General features: G+C 38.7%; 1 protein-coding gene across 8 annotated transcripts in view; it reads right to left on the reverse strand.

Annotated features, from left to right (window-relative positions):
- PIP5K1B (phosphatidylinositol-4-phosphate 5-kinase type 1 beta) overlaps positions 1–23,288 on the reverse strand; it is a 343,315-nt gene that overhangs the window by 124,500 nt on the left and 195,527 nt on the right. For all 8 annotated transcript variants that reach the window (XM_037851227.1, XM_037851226.1, XM_037851232.1 and 5 more), the window contains 2 exons: positions 21,732–21,884; positions 17,741–18,040 (listed from right to left, as the gene is read on the reverse strand). In XM_037851227.1, the coding sequence (XP_037707155.1) occupies positions 17,741–18,040; positions 21,732–21,884 (453 nt within the window). The remainder of the gene's footprint in view (positions 1–17,740; positions 18,041–21,731; positions 21,885–23,288) is intronic.

The following is a 23,288-nucleotide window of genomic DNA, read 5'->3' on the forward strand; positions in this document are numbered from 1 at the left end:
TGACCAGGTTACAGAAAGCTCTACCCTAAGCCTTCAGTCTCTCGCCATTGCTTGGTGCAAACACCTCAGTTTAACATGGAAGACTCTTTTACTCTGGTCTCAGCCAACCTCTCTAACCTTCCAGGCCAGTCAAACTGGAATTCCTTAATTACCCCTAAATGTGCTCTGAAGATTTAAGCGCTGATGCTTTTGCTATGCTGTTTCTTCTGGAAGGTCTTTACTATCTTTTCAAATTCTATTGGCTTTTCAAAGTCTATCTTAACTCCCACCTCCACAAAAAGTATTTGCATGATCTCAATAAGATGTTGGAAATTCTTATACCTCTCTGCAAAAAGAAACACATTATCAGGTTCCTTCTATGGCATAAAATTGTACCTAAGGGTATATCCATATTTTTCTTATCATACACACAAGACTGTAAAGCTCACAAAGGCTTGTTTCATTCATCATTGAGTTTCCTGCAGTGCACTCTGAACAGAGGAGAAACCATACTGGATAAACTGCTTTCCATGTGAACAAATAAGTCAAAACCAAAATATTCACAGCAGCAAGGGATGTGTAACACCACATCTTAAATCTTAAATGTAGGAATGTGATGCTTGCTTCATGATTCCAATGCCTGAGAAAAACCTTTCTTCAGCACTGAAAGCATCTACTGTGATGATGTTTCTCTGTTGTGAGAAAAATAAAGATAAAAGCCTTCATTGTTTTCAAACCTACCCACACCACAGGTATTTTATAAACACCATGTCAAGGGCAAAATCAAGCTGTTATTTAAGGAGACTCTTCTAATTTAATGCTTACTAGGCATACAAACGGCAGATAAAAGGCAAGATTGTTTTGGGGTAGGCTGAGTTTTGAGTGTAGTTAAAAACATCAAATTTCTCTTCAGGAAGGCTTTGTGAGGAGAGCATGTCACAAGCTGGGTCAACTGAAAAGACTTTAACCATCAAAGAGGGCTTGGTGCTGGCTCTAAGATGGAGATTCTGTTCAGAAACACATCTCAGGACCTCCTTAGCTCTCCTATAGTCTGTTTCTGTTTTTCCAATCTGATAAGGGATGCTATGTTAAGTTAGCATAAGACTGAGAAATGACAACTTTTGAATGAGTCCAAAACACTTTTGCCAAGCAGTTGCATTTCAAAAAGATATTTAAAAATTGGCACCTGGCCCCAAAAGATGTTAATAGTGGCAAAGACAATGCAACTCAAGTAATCTGTAAAGGGTGCTCCCTGCAAAATGGAGAAGGATGATTCTAGAAGGAAAAGAGACACTTTATTAATAGGATTTTAAGCTAGCAAGGTTTTTAATAATTTCCCATGTCACAGAAGTTCTTATGAAAATCAGTCTAGTCAATAAAAATTTTACTGAGCACTCTCCTGTTTAAAAATTCTTGGAGCATTATAGCTAATGTATGATAAAATTAGAATACCACTATTTTATAAGCTCTGATAAACTAATGAGTCTAGGCAGTGGTCATCAACAGCCGCTAACATCACACACATAAAAAGGCATTCTGATTTTATGTGCCTCCTGATGGAAGGATATATGCCTAGTATGAAGTTAAACCTAAATTTGACCAAATCTCTAGATCCAACAACTAATTTACAAGAAAAGTAGCAGATAGAGGAGCATGTTAAATGAAACCATACAGACATGATCAGCAAAAATCCAGACCAATGGATAAATAACTCCATTTCTTCAACAAATATCCCAGAAGGAAAAGATAAGAGGGATGGGGGTATTTAATAAGTGTGCCTTATTCAAATCTGATCCAAACTACGTAAAAGTAATTTATGAAGCAGCCAGAAATTCGAACACTGACTATTCTATGATTAGTAAGAACTATTAATTTTTAAAAGGTATTGCAGTTAGTTTTTGAAAAAAACTAAAGTTCTTAGCTTTTTCAGATTCTAACTAAAATATGGATAAAATGATATGCTGCCTGACATGTGCCTCAAATTATATTGAGTGGTGAGATGGAACAAGATTGGCCATGAGTAGCTAACTACTGAAGCTGGGTACTGAGTGCATATGGGGATTCATTATAACGAATGAATTCATTATAATGAATTCTGTCTACTTTTGTACATGTTTGAAAATTTGAGAAATAAATTCAATATAAAAATAATGCTATCAAATGCTTAGATGAAATGCATTTATACACCTGTTAAGAATTAACTTACAAGCATCTCTGCTAATGATAGGCTAGAGATGGCACTGAAAAAATTAAAAATTAATAACTTGGAATCTTACCTAAAATGGTTATAGCAGAAAACATGCTATGCTCTATAACTCACTTCACCTACTCATTCCTTGAAGGAAGAGCTAAGGAATAACTAAATTAACAAAATGTGGGGCTGTCAGGAAGGGATATCAAAGGCCTCAAGTAATTTTTCAGCTTTCCTGTATTCTAGTCCTTAAAGAATAAATGCTTGGCAACATTTGTGCTGAGCCAAAAATATAAGACAATTCAAAATAGTATCCTGGAGATTTTATGCAAATAGATATTCATGGATACACTAGCTTAGGAAAAAATGACTCCTCCCAAAGTAGGCTCCTTGGAGTACAGCTCCAGAATTACTAGTATGGTCACATCTAGTTAGAGCTGAATGCTCCCTTTTTAATTTAATTTAATTTCCTCAATAAAGCTCAGAGTGTTCTTTGCTGATGTATAAAGAGAAAATACAGGCTGTGACAACAAGCCATAGAATTTTGGCTGGTAAAGAAGACTGAAATAAATATTCAATCCTTAACCTAGTTATAGCAACAATGTGTTTTTTTACAGTTTCAAATGCAGTGATTAAGAACTCTGGGCTGTGCTGGATTAAACTGTACTAAGGCTTTTTTTTTCTTTCCCTTATTTAAAAAGCTTGAAGTAATGGAAGCATACCTTGGAGGCATTTGAAATAGTCATCAATCATTAAAAAAGATTATATATATATATATGATCAACTTCCTATATTAGATGAATTTTGGGATTTTTTTCTTTAAAGACACTTTGTTTCTACAAATATAGATGTCTTAATAAGTTATTCTGGAAACATTTAAAAGTAATATGTTATATTAAAATTGCCAAGTCCTTCCTATTAATGGCATATCTTCTAGGTGGGTTCACAATGAATGATTTACTTTCACTGAAGCTTAACCAGTGGAGTGGCTGAGAGCCTGCCCAGTGAAACTTGGAGACCACCCTTGGTCCAAGTCTGCACATCCCCTTCAATGTGGAATCCTCATTACTTTCTTCTACAGTCCACCTTATCACTGTCTATTACAGTCCACCCCTCAGGTAAGCTGCCTCTTTGGGTGGAGAGGAAGAAGTCACCCCTCCCCACTGATTAACTCTTATGGTCAAAAAGAGGGTAGAGAAATGGAAGAAACTGCTCACAATAAATAAGACCTTAAAAGGTTTAGATTTTAAACTCTAAGCTTCTCAGATGCAAGGACCATATCCTATTACTCTTCTGTATTTTTTTTTCTTTTGTTGTTGTTTTTGTATTCCACACAGGAGACAGCACACAGCCTTAAGCAAAACAAGAATTCAAAAACTATCTGATGAACAGCTGGTAAGTAATTTGGTAGGAAGGCAAGGCAGAGTTTGTTGCCCTAGATTCCTGTGGTGGTTTGAGGCTAGAGAGATCAGGCTGTGAGACATGAAAACTTCTACAAGTCAGGAAGAATCCTAGGCTTGGGAAAGTTACTGTAGGTACTGAGAAACTAAAATTTAAGAAGATTAGCCAGTACCTGTAAGGTGAGTTTTTAAAAAGTGATGGAAAGCCTGGTCTCTAAAAAACTCTTTCCTTTCTCCCATCATAAGTCCTTAGCAGTATCATTAGAAATTAATTATTTGAACTCTTGTAGTATTTTAATTTAGTTTTTTCAAAATAATATATGTACATGGTCAGAACTCAAAAAGTTTGAGAGGGTTGCTCAATGCCACATCCCACATGGTGGGGGGTGAGAATGTGAGGTGGAAGGGCCTGCGGCAATGACCCTGTCTCTAGGTTTCAACATGGGACTTCCAGAGATGCTACGTTTCCAGTGATGTTTACCTAAAAAGATGGCGTGGTGCAAATGCGGTAATTTACACCAGCCCAGAGAAGAAGTTTAATTTTGAATATGCAGAATGGTTTAATTGACAGGTGAAAGTTTAAACCAGAAGACACTGAAATATTGGTAATTGGTTAAGTCTACACTGGGGGAAGTAAATGCTAGTGAGGGAGATTAGACTTACAGATAACTAAAATAATGAAGAAATTATGTTTTTCCTGCACATCTGTGTGTAGAGCAAGTAAAGAGGCAACCTGGAATCACTGCTTTCTTTGTTCCTTGAAAATTACGCTGTTGACATTTTTCTGAAATCACTAATCATCCAGAAAAAAGTTGGACAGCTCTTTAGAAAGAAGAGGTGCCGGACACTGATTACGCGCTTTAACTTGGCGGGCCTGGGCTGGGGGACCGGATCCACCCCTGGGGAGGGTAGTGGGTACGGGTGAGTGCGCCCTCTACAGCCCCCCGGGCCTGGGAAAGTGAGGCCGGAGGCAGGCCCCATTTCCTCACCCAAAATATACCAATGTTAGGGGAGGCTTGCCGGAGGGAACCGCCTTTTCCCCACCCCCTTATCTTGCCCGGACACTCCCCGTTGCCAGCGCAACTCCCATCACCACCGGTGCGCATACATTGTTGCCGGACACCGTTACGGGAGCAACTCTCGCCCCTTTTCAATCAACCTCCGCGCCCTCTCAGAACCAATCCAAGCCTTTAACCCCTACAGCTACTCCGCCCTCTAAACCGCCCGATATAAGCTTGTACTCTCCCCTAATAAGCTCTCTCTCTTGGTTTCTTCACCCTAAAAGAACCGTGTCCCGCCTGTTCCTTTCTCGCCGCCCTCCATACTTGCAGGCCTCCCGCCGGGGACCTGGCCAAGTCCCCCGCCTCGCCCTCGCCTCCGAGAAAGAGCCCCCGCCGCCGGTGCCCTCGGAGCAATCCTGAGAGCCTAGGATTTAGCAACCGGCCGCCACCCTCCCCCAGACGAGTCAACTGCGACCGCAAAGAGGAAAATTAGAGGATGGTGAATCTCTACTTCAAAGAACATCTCCAGACTGATTATCAGGTGCTTATGAAAATGGAGCAAACACCAAGTCTACAGAGCTTGTCTTTAGAACAGCAGGAGTGGAGAGAATATGGGCAGAGTTTACAAATGAGGTTTTCATGTGGAGAATAAGAGAGGGAGTTAAAGAGATGCGGATTCATTATAGCCAGGCTCACATCCCGATCAAAAGAGGATATTGTAAATAAACATTAGGTTTTAACTTCACTGCAACCCTAATAGCTATGGATAGCTGATATGTACGATGGACTACATATCCCTTTTAAAATACCTTTTTGTAGTATACATACAGAAAAGTACACAGACAAATCCATTTTTATAAGAAGTTGAAATTTAATATATAAATTCATTAATGAACAGATTGTTCATGGCCATTTCACTATAATCCACTCCTATTAGCGAAGGAGAGATTTCACCCCCACCCCCATAGAGATGTCTGACCTCACCACACTGAGGGACAAAAGTGAGGAGCGAAGAGATATGCTTGGCTGATCAAAATACTAAATTTAAAAAGTTCCTTGAAGAAAGAACACTGGTGATATCAAAAGGAAGTTCAGTTGTAGGGAAAGGGCGCACATAAAGAGTGTTGTGTGATACTGACAGGGACAAGGAGCCGTGTACCTGAGGGGAGGCCTCTCATAAAGCCAGAATGTGGTGATCTTTTCTGAAAGAACACAAACCAGTGTGTGGCTTTTCACCAAGTTAGTTACGCAAACCAAATTCCTATAGCAACGTGGGTACTCAATAAATGTACACTGGATGTCAAATGAATAAAATAAAGCCGTCTAAAATCAAACCAATTTCCCCCTTTAAATTGTTCCCCGTAGCCTGAGCAGAAAGTGTCTGGGAGGACAAGATCATGTTTGACAGGTACACAGTCAATTAGTTAACATCCTACAAGGCATATTTCTGAACCATGTTCTAAACTCTGTAACATTTTCCCAGACTCCGAACTCTCTTGAATACTCCTTAAGTCTCTGGAACTCTGTCACCAGATTCCCGAAGTTTCTTCGAAGATGAGGCACCTGAATCTACTCTCTAAGTTTTGCTGCCCCTCCGTCTCCTTTGGTTTGTGTATTCACAACTCTGTGATCCCATGTGGCCGCCACAACCGGATCCACACAGGGCAACCTCAAAGCCTTCTTGGATTCATCTTCAAAGCCACAGTTGCTACCGTCACACTCCCTGTGGCCACTTCCCCTTCCTGCCATGGCTCTCCTCTCTGCTTTCCCAGGATTCCCAGCAGGGAGGGGCACACTTCCTTCCCTTTGCTCCCACCTTTCAGATACTTTATGGAACCTACCCTGACCTTACCTCTACACTTGAGGTCATCTAGAAATCAAAGAGAGGTGGGGTCTTTTCACACAAAAGCAGGAAAGTCTAATATACTACACAGAGCATCATTCCATTTCATAAGCTCAAAGACCTGAGCTTTCATGTAAGTTGAATTATTGTATATTTAAATTTCTCTGTGATGAGTTCCTTAAAATGCAAGCTAGCTAGACATATGATAACAAAAATAAACTCAGGAAATCCTTGAATTCTCTAAACTTTTAAGTAATATTTCTTTTAGGAAGAAAAGAGTTTACTTCTTAGGGTGGAAGAAAATATTTTCAGTCTGCCATTTTCATTCTTTCTGAACAAATATTTGTAACATTCCATTTGGTTTTAAGTGAGAGTTAAAAATCACCTACTGGCTCAATAATCTTTTGATTTCTGTAGTTAATGAGAATTCTCAAAAGCAGCTCACACAGGACTCATTGCCACACAACTAATCCCTGATCCCCTTCTCTCCACAAGATTGCAAAAACAAATCAACTCCACTGTAAGCACCACATTTCTCAGAAAGTTTTGCTTTTAAGTTAATAAGATTTCATGTGCATACATGTTGGTCACAGTTGGCAAGTGTCAGGGGGCTTGATCATGCTTTTCATTAAACTTTAAAAATGAAATGTTTGTATTACTAATTTTACTTTGTGTTCCTCAGCCACCTGGCACTGTTTTCCTCCCTTCCTCCTCGAAATAGGTTGAAAGATTTAACTAACTCATGGGCCTCTCTCAAACAAGTTCTCTGCTTGGCAGAGCCTTTTTCCTAACTCCTCCAGTACCTACCCTTGTCAGAGCTAGAGAGCTGTCCTCAGGCACTTCCAGCCCATGCTGCTATGTGTCTATTTTATCACTTATTTTAATTCAGTAGACTTTCCCCCAGTACATCTATGAGCTCCTCAAGGAGGGTGTAATGATGAAAGGACATGGGGATTTTGGGTCAGAGAGAACTTGTTTAAATCCTGGATCCAGCATTTGTAAACTCTGTGGACCTGGGGGAAGGTAAACCTCTCCAAGTCTCCATTTTTTCATCCATCAAAAGGGAATCAAGCTACTGACTTCACAGGGCTGGGGGGACAATTAAAGGAGAGAACCCACCTAAAGTGTCTAGTGCTGCCTGGCTCAGGGCAAGTCTACAGTAAGTGTTAACTGAGCTGACCTACAGATGAATGGAGCCTTAGAAATGTGCCCACACAGTCCGTGGAATCATGTGTTATGAATTTTTGATTATGCATTAGTATATTTTAAACGTTTAAGCTCCTTTGGTATGTACAGGTTATATCTGAGATGCAACTCTTCCTCTCCCAAATAACTGGAATAAGTGATTTGTCAAAATATTGAGAGTTACTTGTCTGCCTCAAATTGAAGTATCCCTTGCTTTGTAGAAACTCACATATGAACAACTCCATAGAACAGTATTTTGATCTTTGTAGCTACCCTGCCACTATATTGCACTGACCATCTATCTTATCTTGTCCCTTCTGTTCATGCCAGCAGGAGGGCTCCTTCCCGTCACCCAAGTACATTTTAGCAAAATTGCAGCCACTGGCAAAAGCCTGGACAAACATCACCCCCTTTCAAGTAAATCTTTAATGGGAACACCAGCCACCAGCTAAATAACTAAGCAAGTAGATTGAGAAGCCAACACAGTTGCAATTGACTAATTTACTGGCCATTAGCTGAGACTGGTCAAATGATCAATACAAATTTACCTCAAACAATCATCCACAAGTTCATAACAGTGTTGTGCCTTGCTTTGGTGCGCCTTCATATCAAACTATGTGTAGGCAATTACCAAAACCTGATTAGGTAAGGCTCACCATTTCAAAAATGTTTGCTATTGTTAATTCTTAGGCTTCATCAGAAGAAACAATGAGACCACTGTTATTCTGCTAAGGGAACCAAAGGGTGGGGGAAATGAAGCTAACCAACACAATTCTTGTTCTTACAGTAATTACAGTATAATGTAGAAACCCAAAGTGCTGTAGATAGATTTAGATGAAGTGCTACAAAGCATCAAAACCTAGAACCTTCCCACATGTGCTGCAGTGAGTAAATGACTAAGTTGTAGTTCATCCACACTATGCAATACCACTGAGCAATGAGAAGGAACAAACACCTGATAGAGGCAACAACTTGGATGGCTCTCAAACGCATTGTGCCGAGTGACAAAAGCCAATCTCAAAGGTTACATAGTGTATGACTCTGTTTGAAAAGCCTTCTTTAAGTGACAAAATTATAGAAATGGAAAACGGATGACTGGTTACCAGGGTTAGGGAAGGGGGTCAAGGGAGGGAGGTGGCTGTAGCTATAAAAGGGGAGCACGAAAGACCCTTGAGAAGGAACCGTTCTGTACCTGGATGGTGGTGGTGGTTATACAGATCTATACATGTGATAAAGTTGCATACAACTACACACACACAAATGAGTGCTTGTAAAACTGGTGAAATAAGAGAAAAGGTCAGTGGATGGTACCAATGTCAACTTCCTACACTGCACTGCAGTTATGCACGATGTTACCATTGGGGGAAACTGGGTGAAAAGTATACAAGAGCCAGCTCTCTGTATTATTTTTTCTAACTGCATATTAATCTACAATTAACTTAAAATTAAAAGTGAAAATGAAAAACATTTACAGGTAGAAAACATTTTAAAGTCCTTGCATGGCTGACAATGTCTTTATTTCTGTTCTCACACAGACCCTGGATTGGCTGGCTATGGATGTCTCTGGTCAAAATCATTTTCTCCCAGACTGGACCGCAGAAGGCATCATTCTCCTGTCTCCCAGGAACTCTGCTTCTGGCTCAAATAATCTTTGATTCTGAGACAGTTTTATTTATTTATTTTTCCACTAACTTCAACTGTGTTTTATGCTTCTATTCTCAAGGTATCAAAATAACTAATATTACTGAACTGGGACAGAATAGTCTCTTCAACAAATGGGGCTGGGAGAACTAGATAGCCATAACAAAAGAATGAATGAGGACCCCTACCTCACACCCTATACAAAAATTAACTTAAAGTGGATCAAAGACCTCAATATAAGAGACTGTACCATAAAAACTCCTAGAAAGGAAACAGCCTCAAGACCTAGTATTAGGAAGTCACTTCTTAGACCTTACACCAAAAGCACAAGCAACAAAAGAAAAAATTGATAAATGAGATCTCAAAATCAAAATTTTTGTACCTCAAAGGAATTTGTCAAAAAGGCAGAGAGGCAGCCAACTCAATGGGAGAAAATATTTGGAAACCATGTATCTGATAAGAGACTAATATCTTGCATATATAAAGAAATCCTAAAACTCAATGACAATAGTACAAACAGCCCAATTATAAAATGAGCAGAAGATATGAAAAGACATTTCTCAGAAGAGGAAATACAAATGGCTAAGAATCACATTAAAAAATGTTTATCTTCACTAGCTATTAGGGAGATACAAATCAAGACCACAATGAGATATAATCTTATACTAATAAGAATGGCTGCCATCCAACAAACAAGAAACCACAAATACTAGAGAGGATGTGGAGAAATTGGGACTCTTATTCATTGCTGGTGGAACTGTATAATGGTACAGCCACTCTGGAAGATAGTTTGGCAATTTCTCAGAAAACTAGACATTGAATTACCCTATGATCTGGCAATTCTACTTCTCGGTATATACCCAGAAGGTTTGAAAGCAGTGACATGAACAGACATTTGTACACCAATGTTCATAGCAGCATTGTTCACAATTGTCAAGAGATGGAAACAACACAAGCGTCCTTCAACAGACAAGTGAATAAACAAAATGTGGTATGGAATACTATGCAGCAAGAAGCAACAAGGTCTTGAAACATACGGCAATATGGATGAATCTTGAAGATACAATTCTGAGTGAAATAACTCAGTCACAAAGGGAGAGATGTTGTAATGTTACCACTTCTATGAACTATCTGAACAATGTAAAATTAATGTCTTATAATGTAAGAATATTGGGGACCTAGCAATAGACAATAGCTAGTGAGGGGGGATGATAGTCTAATATGTTCAGATATGTTAATGATGGTGAATTCAAAGGTGTGGTAATGGATAGGGGCGACGATTGTTCGTTAATTGAATTATAAGTATCAGAGCTGTATTGAAGGCGAATAGGAATGAAAGGGGTTGTTTAAAGGCATGTTTCCCACAGATCAGCACCACAAATACAGATAGGTACTTGCATGATATACTTCTAAGTAATGACACTGGCACAGAGTTGACAAAAGAAGGGTACATGGGGAAAACCTACATATTGTACACTAGGGACTATAATTAATAGGAATACCATACTCTATAAAAAGTTTCACTAAGTTTTTTGTCATAAACTTAAATCCTTCAGAGTACTGGTATGCCAGCTAAGTCCCGAAACCCAGAGGTAAAAGCCCCTTCAAGAATATGAACTTTGCTCATAAACTTGACACCCCTTTTCAACATGAACAGGTTAGAGTGGTCACTGCCTAGACATTCCTAAAGATCGGGAAAGTGATTAAACTGAGGAAGGCGTAGCAACAGACAAGATGGAATTTAACAAAGAATTACGAATACTGAATCTTTATATAATTTTCTTTTCCTTAGTTGCTAGGATATTAGAATAGTTAGAAGAAAAAAATTGAAATGGTGGAATCATAATCTATAGCATCCTTTAAAATTTGTTTCATGGCTACTTGTTAAATTGTAATTTCAAAGCTATACCTTTTCGTATACATGTTAAATTTCACAATAAGGAAATGACAGAAACTATGGAACTATAACTCATAGTAACTTTGGAAATTTCCTATATATCTACAAGTTACATCATACTTTAAAAGATATTACCTTTTTGTATATATGTTATATTTCATAATAAGGTAATAACTGAAACTGTGGAATCGTAACCTATAATATTCTTTGAAATTTGCGAACTACTTGTTAAATTGCACTTGGAAAGTTATCACTTTTATGCATATATGCTATATTCTACAATAAAAAATATGATAAATAAAAAAGAAAAAATAACTAATATTCTAGATAGCAAAATCATAACTTAAAATAATGGAGCAAATACATCAGTGATACCATGGGATCAAAGTGTTTACAAAACATAATTTGAAAGAGGGGAATAATCTATACCTTTTGTAAGTAATATTTCAAGGCATGGTACAGAGGTGTGGGGTCAATGATATCCCTCTACCCTTCTCATGTTTTGCTGAAGTCTAAAAATAAAATCCAATTTATTATTGATAAAAAATAAAGTAAATTGAAGCATCGTCACTACTAAGAGATGTACATCTTTCTTCTATTAGCTCTGAAGCACTTTTTTCCTCCCCAAAGATAATCGGAAAGGCAACCAATATAAAAAAAAAAGATAAACTGTTTAAATGCAAAATATTTAACATTAAATAAAATTGTAGCTGAGGGGGTAGGGTAAGCACAAGCCATGAAGCTATATTAAATATTATAGAAAACATAGGTTGCACACATGCCCCCATAGCTGATAAGAATATAATCCAAAAATTAAAAGCTTGCTATACATAGTTAGAAAGAAAGCTCCCAGTTTCCTCATCAAAAAGTTTCAGTAGTCTTAAGATTGGTTTTATTAAATTCTGAGAACCTATTAATATTTATGGTGACAGTCATTTGTGTGAAAAAAAGAAAATTGGTTCCACACTATTTAAAAATTAATAACTTTGCTGCTCAACAAAAAAATGATAATAAATGTAAAATAAGCCATTTAGGTCATTAATTATCAAGAGTGCCTCTCATATGATTCCCATTTGAAAGTAAAAGAAATATTTGGGTTGTAAACACAACTTCTCAGTAACATACTCTGTCTTAATGTGATTTCTCCAGAGTTATCAATAAATATTGCAGGATAAAATAATTTAGCAAATTAATTAAATGATATGGGACTCCAGATTTTTTTATAGATATGTCAGAGAAAAATGATTACAGTAAATTAAAAATGAATAATTTCTACAGAAATAGTTCCTAATTGTTCTTTCCAAATTTAACACATACATTTGCAATTGAAAAGCATTTTTACATTTTCAATTTAAAAGCATTTTTATCATAATATTGAAACACGTATTGAATATCTACAATAAGCCAGGTGCCGCAGCTGCAAAGAGGTAGAAGGAATGAGCTTTGCCTTTGAGATGATTACATGCTAGCTGGGAGATAGTACATACACCTAAAGGAGATAGGGATCAGTATCAGAATAAAATCTAAAGACCACTGAAACATTGCTTCCATGGGAAAAGAAATGAAATACAAATACACTTTTGTAATACAAATGACAATCTGGGGACAGCCAACATAGCTTTTAAAATACTAAGAAGTGATTCAAAATGGTGATCATCTGCTTAATTAAATCCTCAGTGCCATATCTGTTAAGCATTGTAGTGACACTGGATACTTCCTCTAAAATAGAACTTAAAAAACGGCTCGATACACTAAAGTCACCAAAGGCAGATTTTCTCAGAGCCATATCAAAACCTGTCTCTCTTTATCAACTGACAGTTTATTATGTTCATCCATTTATTCAAATAAATGTACTGGGCAATGGAGATACAAAGGCAGATAAGGTGCGATCCTCAGCCCCAAGGATATACATGTGAATAAATAAAATGGCACGTTAAATCCCATGGAAGGGAAGCTCAGGGAACCATACCACGATGGTCTTCAAGGAAGTAATTCTCAGGATCACTTCCCACGTTGAGAGGACTAGGGAAGAACCGGGCGAAGAAGAGGGGGGAAGACTGGTCCATGCACACACAAAGACCAAAACCTTTCGAGCAATGTGTCAAGCAGATCAGTTTGGCTGGAGCTGGTGGATGCTCTAAGGGAAAGAGAAGGCTGAAGGAGGAAGCTGATGGAGGAACCTGGAGAAGGAGGCAGGGACCAAATCAGGAAGGATCTTCATGTTCCAAGCCAAGATGCGTGGCCTTTGGCCCAAAGGCAATGGGAACCTTGCTCAGAGGCTGTTAAGCAGCAGGCGGAATTCTGATCAGAGGATCACTCTGGCAGCAGTGTGAAGATGGGATGAAAGGGAATGGCAGTGAACACTAGTAGAGAAGCTACCACAAAACTCCAGGTGTTAAATAACCAGGGTCTCAATGAGGCAATGGTGTGCATATGGGGGGGAGGAGGAGATTTAAGAATTATTTGCAAGGTAGAGGGGATGGGACTTGGTGATTTACTGGGAGTGCAGAAAGAGGGAGACAAGAGAGGAAAAGGTAACCTTAGGGCACTGATTTGGGCCACTGGCAGCATGATGATGACATTCCTTGGACCAGGAATGCAGGGAGAGCAGGAGGCTTGGGGGAATATGTATAGAACCTGCAAAGAGCAATTTTCAAATATGACATGCATTTCAGCTTGTTTTTCATGTGGGAACCATAGAGGATGGTTTGATTAAATCCCATGTCCTGTTTCTGATAGTAAATAACCAGTGTTTTCACCACCCTTTCTCTGTGCCAAGTTCACTTATGGATACAGACTTTGTCACAGCAGCAAGCAGGGGTGGTGGTGATGGCAGAGGGTGAGGCCAAGCGATAAGAAAAGTGTCAAGAAAGGGGACCAATTATTTACCTATCCACCCCACCCCCCATACAAAACCAATAGGGAATAGCAGTGTGTGTGTGTAAAACCCAAGATGTGGATCTCTGCTTTGGGAAGAGAGTCCTTTGATGGAATCCTGTGGGGAACTGGATTCAGCAGAGCTGAAGCATAGAGCAAGATCTGTCTCCCCGAAGAGTTCGAGTGGCCAATGTGCTGTGTGGAGGAGGCACCCGGGGATGAACCATCACAGGGGCAGGCGTACACACGAGGGCCCTAGGCTGGGCTGGGGAGGTGGGAGAAAGGGGTTGGGGTTGCTGTGGGGCTGCTGGGAGGAGATGGGCTCTGTCAACAGGGTTCACTGTGGGATGAGGCTGCTCAGGCCATTTCAGATGCAGGATCCAGAAACCACAGCTCTGACTGGGACTCAGAGAACTGGCCCAGAGGAAACAGGGAATAAGGTAGGTCAGGCTGGATCAATGAATCACACAGGTGTCCTGCAGCCAGCAGTCAGGCTAAGGGAAGTCAAATTCTGGAGTCTGAGATGTCAAGCCAAACTAGGAATGATGAGGCAGGGGCAGAGAGGTAATGAGGTCAGGAAGCAATGGTAGGTATCTGTCTGGGGAACAAAAGCAAAGCGGGGGTCCAAAGGTCTGGGATTCTTGGATTTGCCACTTCTAAGCCCTTAAGAGGCACTTGGCACCACCAAAAGGGTCTTCTGTCATTATTTGGCTCTTGACTACCTTTCTCGCCTACCTCATATGCTCTCCCTTCCTATTAACTGCCACAATATCAAACTACAGTTCCCAGAACACATCATGCTATTTCATGCCCAGCCTATATGGTTCTCTCTTCTTGGAAACATGTTCCTACTGCTTTGACTACCTTGAAGACTCTGCTCATCCTTCAAAACCAAGCTATGATGCCACCTACTCCAATTCTTACTCACCTTATATTATTATCATTGTACTTAACATAAGGTATAGCAAGTTCTCCAGACTTCCCTCTCCAGGTGACTAAAAATAGAGGTCATTCACCTTATGTTGGCACATAGTATGCTTGCAAGCCATGTCTGATAAGCAAATGAAAGAATGAACCCTAGTATGGGTCTAGTTTACCTTTCTCTGACTGGGTTGCTGACATAGTACTGCCACTCCCCTGACTAGTTTGTTTCTGGAGCTTGTGCAGTACGGCCTCATTTAGACAAGCATTTTAACAGCAGAGATTCCCAATTGTTTGGTGCTGGCAATAGCCCCAGGGATGCCCTCACAGCCTCCCTGGATCTCCAAGGCACCCCAGCCAGCATAAAAGCTCAGCTCTGCAGAGTGCGTGAGATACCTGGGCAACACTAACCAGACACCCTATTCCAGCCATTCAGGGAGTTGGCCCTGAAGAGAGAGAGATGACTGCTGCTCAGCTCTAGGATGGGAATTTTTGGCCTGGGCAGGGAGGCCAGGATGAACTCCAAGCAATTCATGTATCCTTGGGGAGACAGACATTTCTCTGGAAAGAACATTCACATTTTGCAAAGAGGTTCATGAATGTTAAATATTTAAGACCTGCCATTCCAGTAATGAACGTGCCTTCCTTGAGGCGGCTCTGCTGGAAAAACCAGCTGCTGACTCCATATCACAGAGGAGATTCAGCTATGGTTGACGCAGGTGAGGGAAGGGGATCAAGTTCCTGCAGAGCACAGCATTTACACGCTCCCATACCATCCCAATAAAAGGCTTTCTAATGAGAAATGCTCAATTTAAAGTGAAGTTTCATGACCCATGTTTTGTCTTGTATAAGACCAAACACAACAAGTGACCTTTAAATAGGCTATGCAGGATGTTCCTACAACACAACTTCAAAAAAAAAAAAAAAAGGCAAATCTTCAGGTGCTCATTCCTGATGAAAAGCAGGGTTTGACCTTGTCTTCCAGTATTAGGTTCAGGAAACACTAAAAAACAGACAAATCCTGGGCAATGGCTCTTTTACATTTGACCTCTCCTTCTATTCTAGAGTAGAAGAATGTGGTTTTAAAAGAGAACAGAAAAAGGCTTTCCATATTAAAGAGGCAAGAAGCACACAAAGAGAAAGCAAACCTAAAACTGGAGAGGCTTGAACTAAATCCTGGGGATCTGAGAGTCACTTTTCACCCACATCTTATAAGGGTAAAAAACAAAACAAAACAGGAAAAAGGTTTCAAGTAAAATTTGTATGTTTTTCTTTTTCTTTTTTTTTTTTAAAAAGAAAAACATGAATCACCCATATTTATCCATAGCTCTGCTGGACATTTTTTTTGTTTGCTTGGTTCCTATTGCAATTGAATTGAAAAAAAAAAAAAAAATCCTTCCGGAGAATTTTTACATTTCACTTGTTAAAAACACATCTTTTGTACCCAAACAAACATGGGCTCTGCCAGTGACTTGCTAATTAATGTTGGACAAGTTTCTTAACCTCTGCAAGACCCAATTCTTCTTCAATTAAAATGGGAATATGAATAGTACTGACTTCAAAGGTTGCTGACAGAATTAGCTGAAATAATACATTTAAAAAATCTTAGCCTACCCTGGCACACCATGAAGTATTCAACAAATGGTAGCTAAAGAATAGGAACTGTGAAGTAACAACTCTACCAACAAGGAAAACAAGTTCAAGGACACATTTTCATACGTTGTCATATATGCAATAAAAGGGATCGCCTGCCTCACATGCCGTTCATGAGGTGGTTAGACTACCTTCTCCTTCATTCAGTTGAGCTGGGGTCTGGCAGAGAAGTGCACGCCCTCCCCTGCAAAAATGCTAGTCATCTGTCTAGGCCCACAGAAGGGCCAGAGGCCACAGTCTGGGGGGCAAAGCCCTTGTTTCCCGGTGACAGGCCCTGTGAGCTCCCATCACCCCTCCAGTCAGCCCCAGTCAGGGCTGCACCTTCACACTCAGCCTCACCTCTCCCAGGCCCACCTGGGCCACACGGCCTGCACAGTCTTCCCCCGTGCATCTGGCCAGGAAGTGATCTTCCTGAGGATCTGTTAATCAAATGAGCCTCATATTTAAGAAAGCCATCCTGGTCTTTTTCTCCAAAAGGATTTTTACCTACTATCTAAATTCACCATGTCAGAAAAATCTTGCCCCAGGTTATGTCCCTACTTTTATTTTTTTTTTTTAATTATCACAGTCTGGGGAACTGTAGACCGTGCATTCCTCCATACCGCTGACAATTGCTCTACCTATGTTTGCACAGAATGGAGCCTCATTCCGGATAAAATCAAATCACATTAAACAATTTCGGCAAACATGCTACTAGCAAATCGGCTCTGCGTCCCACTGCATCTCCAGGGATACACTTACTAGTCCCTCCAAATACAATTCCCTATTGGAATCTTACTTTTTCCAAGATTTGCATATGGATGTTCTTGCTCATCACTATATTAAATCTAAATTTATTTTCCCTCTAGTTCAACTACCTTTTCCGCAGGGGAGGAAGAAAAGACAATAAAGCTTTCTTGATTCAAAGGAAATGGATTTTGCTTATTAGTAAATCAGCAGAGATGTAAGTTAAGAGACTCTAGACGATTCCCTATCACCCACCAATTCCTTTCGTATCAGAAAAGCATGGATCAGCACCAGGGCTGGGAAAGGTGGATTCCACATGTCCATTTCAGACATTCCTTGTTTCTAGGCTTTCGTAAAGCAGCAGCCAAAGGTTAGGTTATCACAGAGGACCTCGCAAAGGAATTCAGAACGACCACGCCTCCTTACCCGGCAGTCCCTCTGAAGCGTTTTCATCAGCGCGTTGTACGTTTCCGTATCAAAATACAACCCTTCATGCATGTCCTGAAGGAAATCCAAGTCCTTAAATGTGGGGTTTGATTTCTCTCTCTCCTTTCGGGATGCTCTTCGCTTATAGGTAGAGCCTTTCAAGTCATACGTAAAATGCATTCTCATCGAGCGTGGCAAGACGTTGTTCATTACCACGATCCTGATGTTAATGCCCCCTGACTGCATGCAATACAGGCCATAAAATTTTGGCAAAAGAGTCCTTGGATTCTGGTTTAAGTTCTGAAAACAGAAAAAAAAAATGTTTAAAATCTCCTTTTTTTTACCAAATAATGCTCATTATTTGCTATGATGACAAAAATAGGATATGCTTATCTTTATCAATGGTCATAGTTAAAGTTTTGCTGTTGCTAAACTTTGTCTTCATTAATTTATACATTATTTTTCTGATGATTTTTGTTAACTTTAACTTATTTCTTAAGTCTGCTTATTGGAACAGCAACTTTATCATTATAAATGCAGAACATTACAAGTGGCTAAATTGAAATTAGCTCCAACTAAAAAAAAGGCAAAAAAATGATTAGTACTTGTGTGACTATTTCTCTAAGATAGCTGAAGAAAAAATTAATTGTTGGGAGATAGGGAATGAGTATTTTACATTTTAATAGTACCTGCAGAGCTGCCATCCAAAATGGCTAGACCAATTTACAATCCTACAGGCAGTGTGAAAAATTTCACTTTTCCCATCATTCTTACCAGTGTTGAATATTATCAAACTTTAAAATCTTTCTTTGCAAGCATGACTGGTGAAAAATGGAAACTTATTTTTAAAAACTTGAATATCACTGATAATTATAGAAATTTAATTATTTGGGGCCATTCGTATCACCTCAAAGATTATTCCATGTTAATATCTGTTGCTCATTTTTCGATAGGTTTTTTTGTTGTTGGAATTCTTGATACATTCTGATGTTTATCATTTTCTTATTTCACTTGGGATAAAAATTTTCTCTCAGTATTTTGTTTGTCTTTTTTTATAGTATAAAAATAGGGAACACATGCCCATTTTTGTTCCACTTTAAAAGTAGGTGAGAAATTAAAATAGTTTACTAAAGGGCATGTAGACGGTGAAAAGCCTACTATCCCTGATCCTCTCGCCAGTTCCAACTTTTGAAGAAACTGACTGTTCCCACTTTCCTTGTATCATTTCATAAATGTTCTAGGTGCTTATAATAATTTTGTGTATGGCATTTTTTTTTGTTACACAGATGTTTTACCTTTTGATGTAGTCACTTTTATCTACTTTTTTCTTGTGCTTTTTTTTGCTTCTTGTTTTTAAAAAGTTTTTTATACCCCAAGGTTATAAACTTCTATTTTTCTTCCAACTATTTTAAATAGTTTTGGTCTTTACATTTGGTGTTTGTTCCATGTGGAATTAATTTTCTGGTTAAAGGTCTAAATTAGGAATTTTTTTTTTCTAATGGATAGTCATTTATCGAACATTCTATCCTTTCCCAATTAAGTTTAAGCCCCCCCCCCCATCTCATAAATAAATCTCCAATTACACATGGGTCTATTTCTGGATACTTCAGTTAAATCCACTGACCCATTAGCCTAGAACTGTACTAATACCACATCTTTAAGATGAGTATAGCTTTATAGATTTTTGGTATATGTTAGGGCAGCTTTAAGATTTTTGGTATAAGTTAGAAAACATCCCATTTTTCTATTTCTTTTCCAAAAATGTTCTGTTTATTCTTACTATCTTTCTCTTCCATTGTTCATTTTTAAAAATGCTCTTAAAATGATACTTGTTTTCTCTTTCAGATGAATCAGCTTAGTCAAATTGTGGGAAAAGTCCTATTGGATTTATAAGTCACTTGTGGATAACTGATAACTTTACACTAAGTTCAGGAATGATGTATTATCTCTTCATTATGTCAGACCTTTGAGTTCTTCAATAACATTTTGCAGATTCCTTTATATTGGTCTTATACATTTGTTTTTATAGATTTCAAATATTTTAGAGTTTTATTACAAAAAATTCATGTAAATTGATTATTTTTTGTATCTTATGCTTAGTATGAATTGCTTTCCCAATCAGTTTATAGTATGTCTTCATTAATTTATACATTATTTTTCTGATGATTTTTGTTAACTTATTACTGCCATCTGGAATGGGATCTCTTTTTTCCCCATTATATTCTTTAGTTCTATATTATCTGTATAAAGGAACATAATGGGTTTTGTAGATTTAGCTTGTGTCCTGCAAATCTACTAGATTTATATTACCTCTAGAATTACTGGTTTATTTTCTTGAGTTTTTACTCATTTCCAATTGTGTTATTTGCAGAGAACACTGCTTCTACTTTCTTCTTTCTTTTTCTACTCAAAAAGTTATTGCCAGAATTTCTAGCAAATGTATAAAAAGAACCACTGATGAAAGGCATCCTATCTTGTTTATTTCTAAGGAAAGGGCTCTTAATCTTCTCCCTGAGATATTACATGAACTCTTGGAGACTGAGTATGTGTGTGCGTGTGTTCATTTATTTACTAATTATGGTAAAGAAACCTTCCCTATCAAGTTTTAATCAATAGAAGATGTTGGCTTTTGAGTGCCTTAGTTTCTCTTCAACATCTACTGGGATAATCACATGATGTTCACATTTTTTCCTTGTTAACGGGATGAATTGAATTATTTGTTTTATTAGTTTATACGGTTGGCATAAACCTACTTGCTCAGGATCAAAACCTTTTAAAATCCATGCATGCTGTCCACTAAAATTTTAATTTAGATTTGTCATTCCTATATTTATCTGTGGGAATGAATTACAACATTTCATGCTGTCTCTATTGGATTTTGGACTTAAAACTATTAAATACAAATGAGTGGTGCAGCATCTCATCAATTTTGTTTTGAAACACAGATGGCATGTATCATCACTCATAGCAAGTGAATGGCAGAATTGGGTCTTTCAAACTCCAAACTTCTGCATGCAGTCATTCCAATCACAGAAAATGAATAACTATTATGAAAGAACAAAGAAGCATGAGGTATGAAAATGACCAGACTTAGGAAAAGTGTTTTTTTTTTTTTAAGTTTGGATTAAATGTCTAGCAAATTAGATTTAGATCCTCAAATGTTATTATAATTAATATCTAAAAGACTATATGAAAGATGATTTTCACATTATCCTACTTAACTGATAAAATCCTAAATTCTGAAGTGAAGTAGACAAGAATAGCTAATATTGACCAAGTACTGGTATATAGTATAGGGGTTAAAAATGTAGCCTCTGGAATCCCAACCCTTGTGTTCAAGTTCCAACTGTGTGGCACACTAGCTGAATAACCCTGGGCCAGTTATTGCATTTACTTTTGCCTCAGTAACTTTAGCTATAAGATGGAGATAATTGTAGAACCCAAGGTTGCTGTGAGGATTAAATGAGTTAATGCATGCAAAGCTATTAAAGCCATGCTTGACACAAAGCAAGCACTCAATTAACGTTAATTCTACACTCAATGAATGTTAGAATTGGGTACAAAGTGTTTTGCAATGCACTGCTTCCTTTATGCTTTCTTTTCCTTATATCTAGTATCCTTTCTGTATCATAACAAATATGCAAGATAAGATTATTTTCCAGCTTTCAAAGACTGAGGGAACTAAGGTCAGAGCTTGCTTCTCAGACTGTGGCTTACTCATGGTCACACAGCTAGTTGATGGCTGAGCTCGGATTTGAACCCAGGACTGTATGATTTAACAATTATGCCCTACTGCTCAGTTCTAGTTTTCTTTTTTAAACTCTCTTTAATGAATCTCATAGTATAATGTAAAGGCAAGAGAAAGTGCACCAAAGAGAAAGAAACGTCCCAAAGTATCTCTCTGAGAAAAAAAAAATCCACACAGAAAAAAAACTGTTAAGGAAAGTAATTAAACCTAAAGTAGAAGCTTTAATTATGTGCAGTTACTTACCATGTAATAGCCCGGCAGTAGCTTCTGAAGGAACTCAGCTTCTTTATGCTGGACAGTTTTGATGATAAATTCATCATCACTAGTCACAAAAAACAAGGATCCACTGGCCCCAGGGTTGGACAGTTCTATTAGAGGTTCACTGCAGATGGAATACTAAAGGAGTAAATAAATAAAAATTTAAAAATAGATTTAATGTACATGATGCTTTCAAGGAAGACAATCACAGCAATACATACTTTAGCCATTTTGAAATAGAAAGCCCTCTCCATGAGGCTCCTAGTAGAAGTATACTCATCTCCTTCAAAAAGAGGCTCCAAGTATACTAAGAAGGCTCTTTCTGACATTCCAAAAGACGTAATCGATCCATTTATCTTGATAACTCTATAATGGGAAACAGACCTATCCTTCCTCCTCCCCACAATGTGACATGACAGAATCATCAATCATCGAATCTGTCCAATGACGTAACTCAAACAATGTTAACTAAGATGCTTTGTTTCCAGCAAGTGCCCCTAAAATAACTGAAGGTATGATCAACGCTGGGTATTAATTGATAAACAACATGTATTCATTCTCTCCCGACAATCTGTGCTCCCAGGAGATGCCATCCACTCTCAGGTTTTGGCAAAGAGCTAACTCCACCATTTCCATATCCAGTCCAGATCTCTCTTTTCAGGGCTCCAGGCCTGTGTGTCTAACTTTTATATAGATATTTGTACTTAGTTATACCATGAACACTTCACCTGCAACAAGGTCAAGATCAAATTCTTCTCTAGGCTGCCTTTGCTCTAATTAGAAATGGGTACCCCCTTTTCTTCTGGCAGGTGCCGCTCTGGGCCATGACCCAAGGTTGACGAGTAGAGGAAGGGCTGGATTCCAGTTTCTATGCCTTCAGCTCAGCCAGGCACCCTGGGACAGTGCACACCCTGTGCCACCATACGAGGTGACCCTAGATCCTCTGTCCCCATCCTCTTTCTCCTTTCTTAAAAGAACAGAACATCATTCCCCTTTTTCCCCAAACCAGACTATAGTGCCACCTTTGACTCCCCCCAATTCCTCACCTTCCAAACCCAGACTGTTCTGGGTGCCTGTTCCCTTCATGCCTTCCCTTCCGCCAATATCCTAAGTTCAATGGGATTACTAAAATAAGCTCCACTTGGTCTCAACCATCCACTCCCATCCCCTTCAGTGCATTCTCCACCATGAAGCCAGGTGATCTTTCTAGAACTCAAGTCTGATCATGTCCTTCCCACCCCTTGGGCTCCCACTGTCTACATGCAGAGAAAAATATCCAAGTTTCTTAAACGATCTTTCAGGGCCATGAAGGACCCAGTGGTTCTCTCCATTTGATATCCTGTCACTGTCCTCCTGAAACTTTAAGCTCTAGTTATTGAAAGCTGCTTGTCATGTTCTTAAATGTGCTTCACACTCTCCACTCCTGGGCTTTTTATTTTCCTTCTCTGAAACAATCTCCATTTTACCTTTGCCTGGTTAACTACCCCTGATTCATTCATCCAACATTTAAATAAATATCTATTGAGTACCTACTATGTCCCA

The sequence above is a fragment of the Choloepus didactylus genome, chromosome 10, assembly GCF_015220235.1.
Source record: "Choloepus didactylus isolate mChoDid1 chromosome 10, mChoDid1.pri, whole genome shotgun sequence".
Taxonomy (NCBI): Eukaryota; Metazoa; Chordata; class Mammalia; order Pilosa; family Megalonychidae; genus Choloepus; species Choloepus didactylus.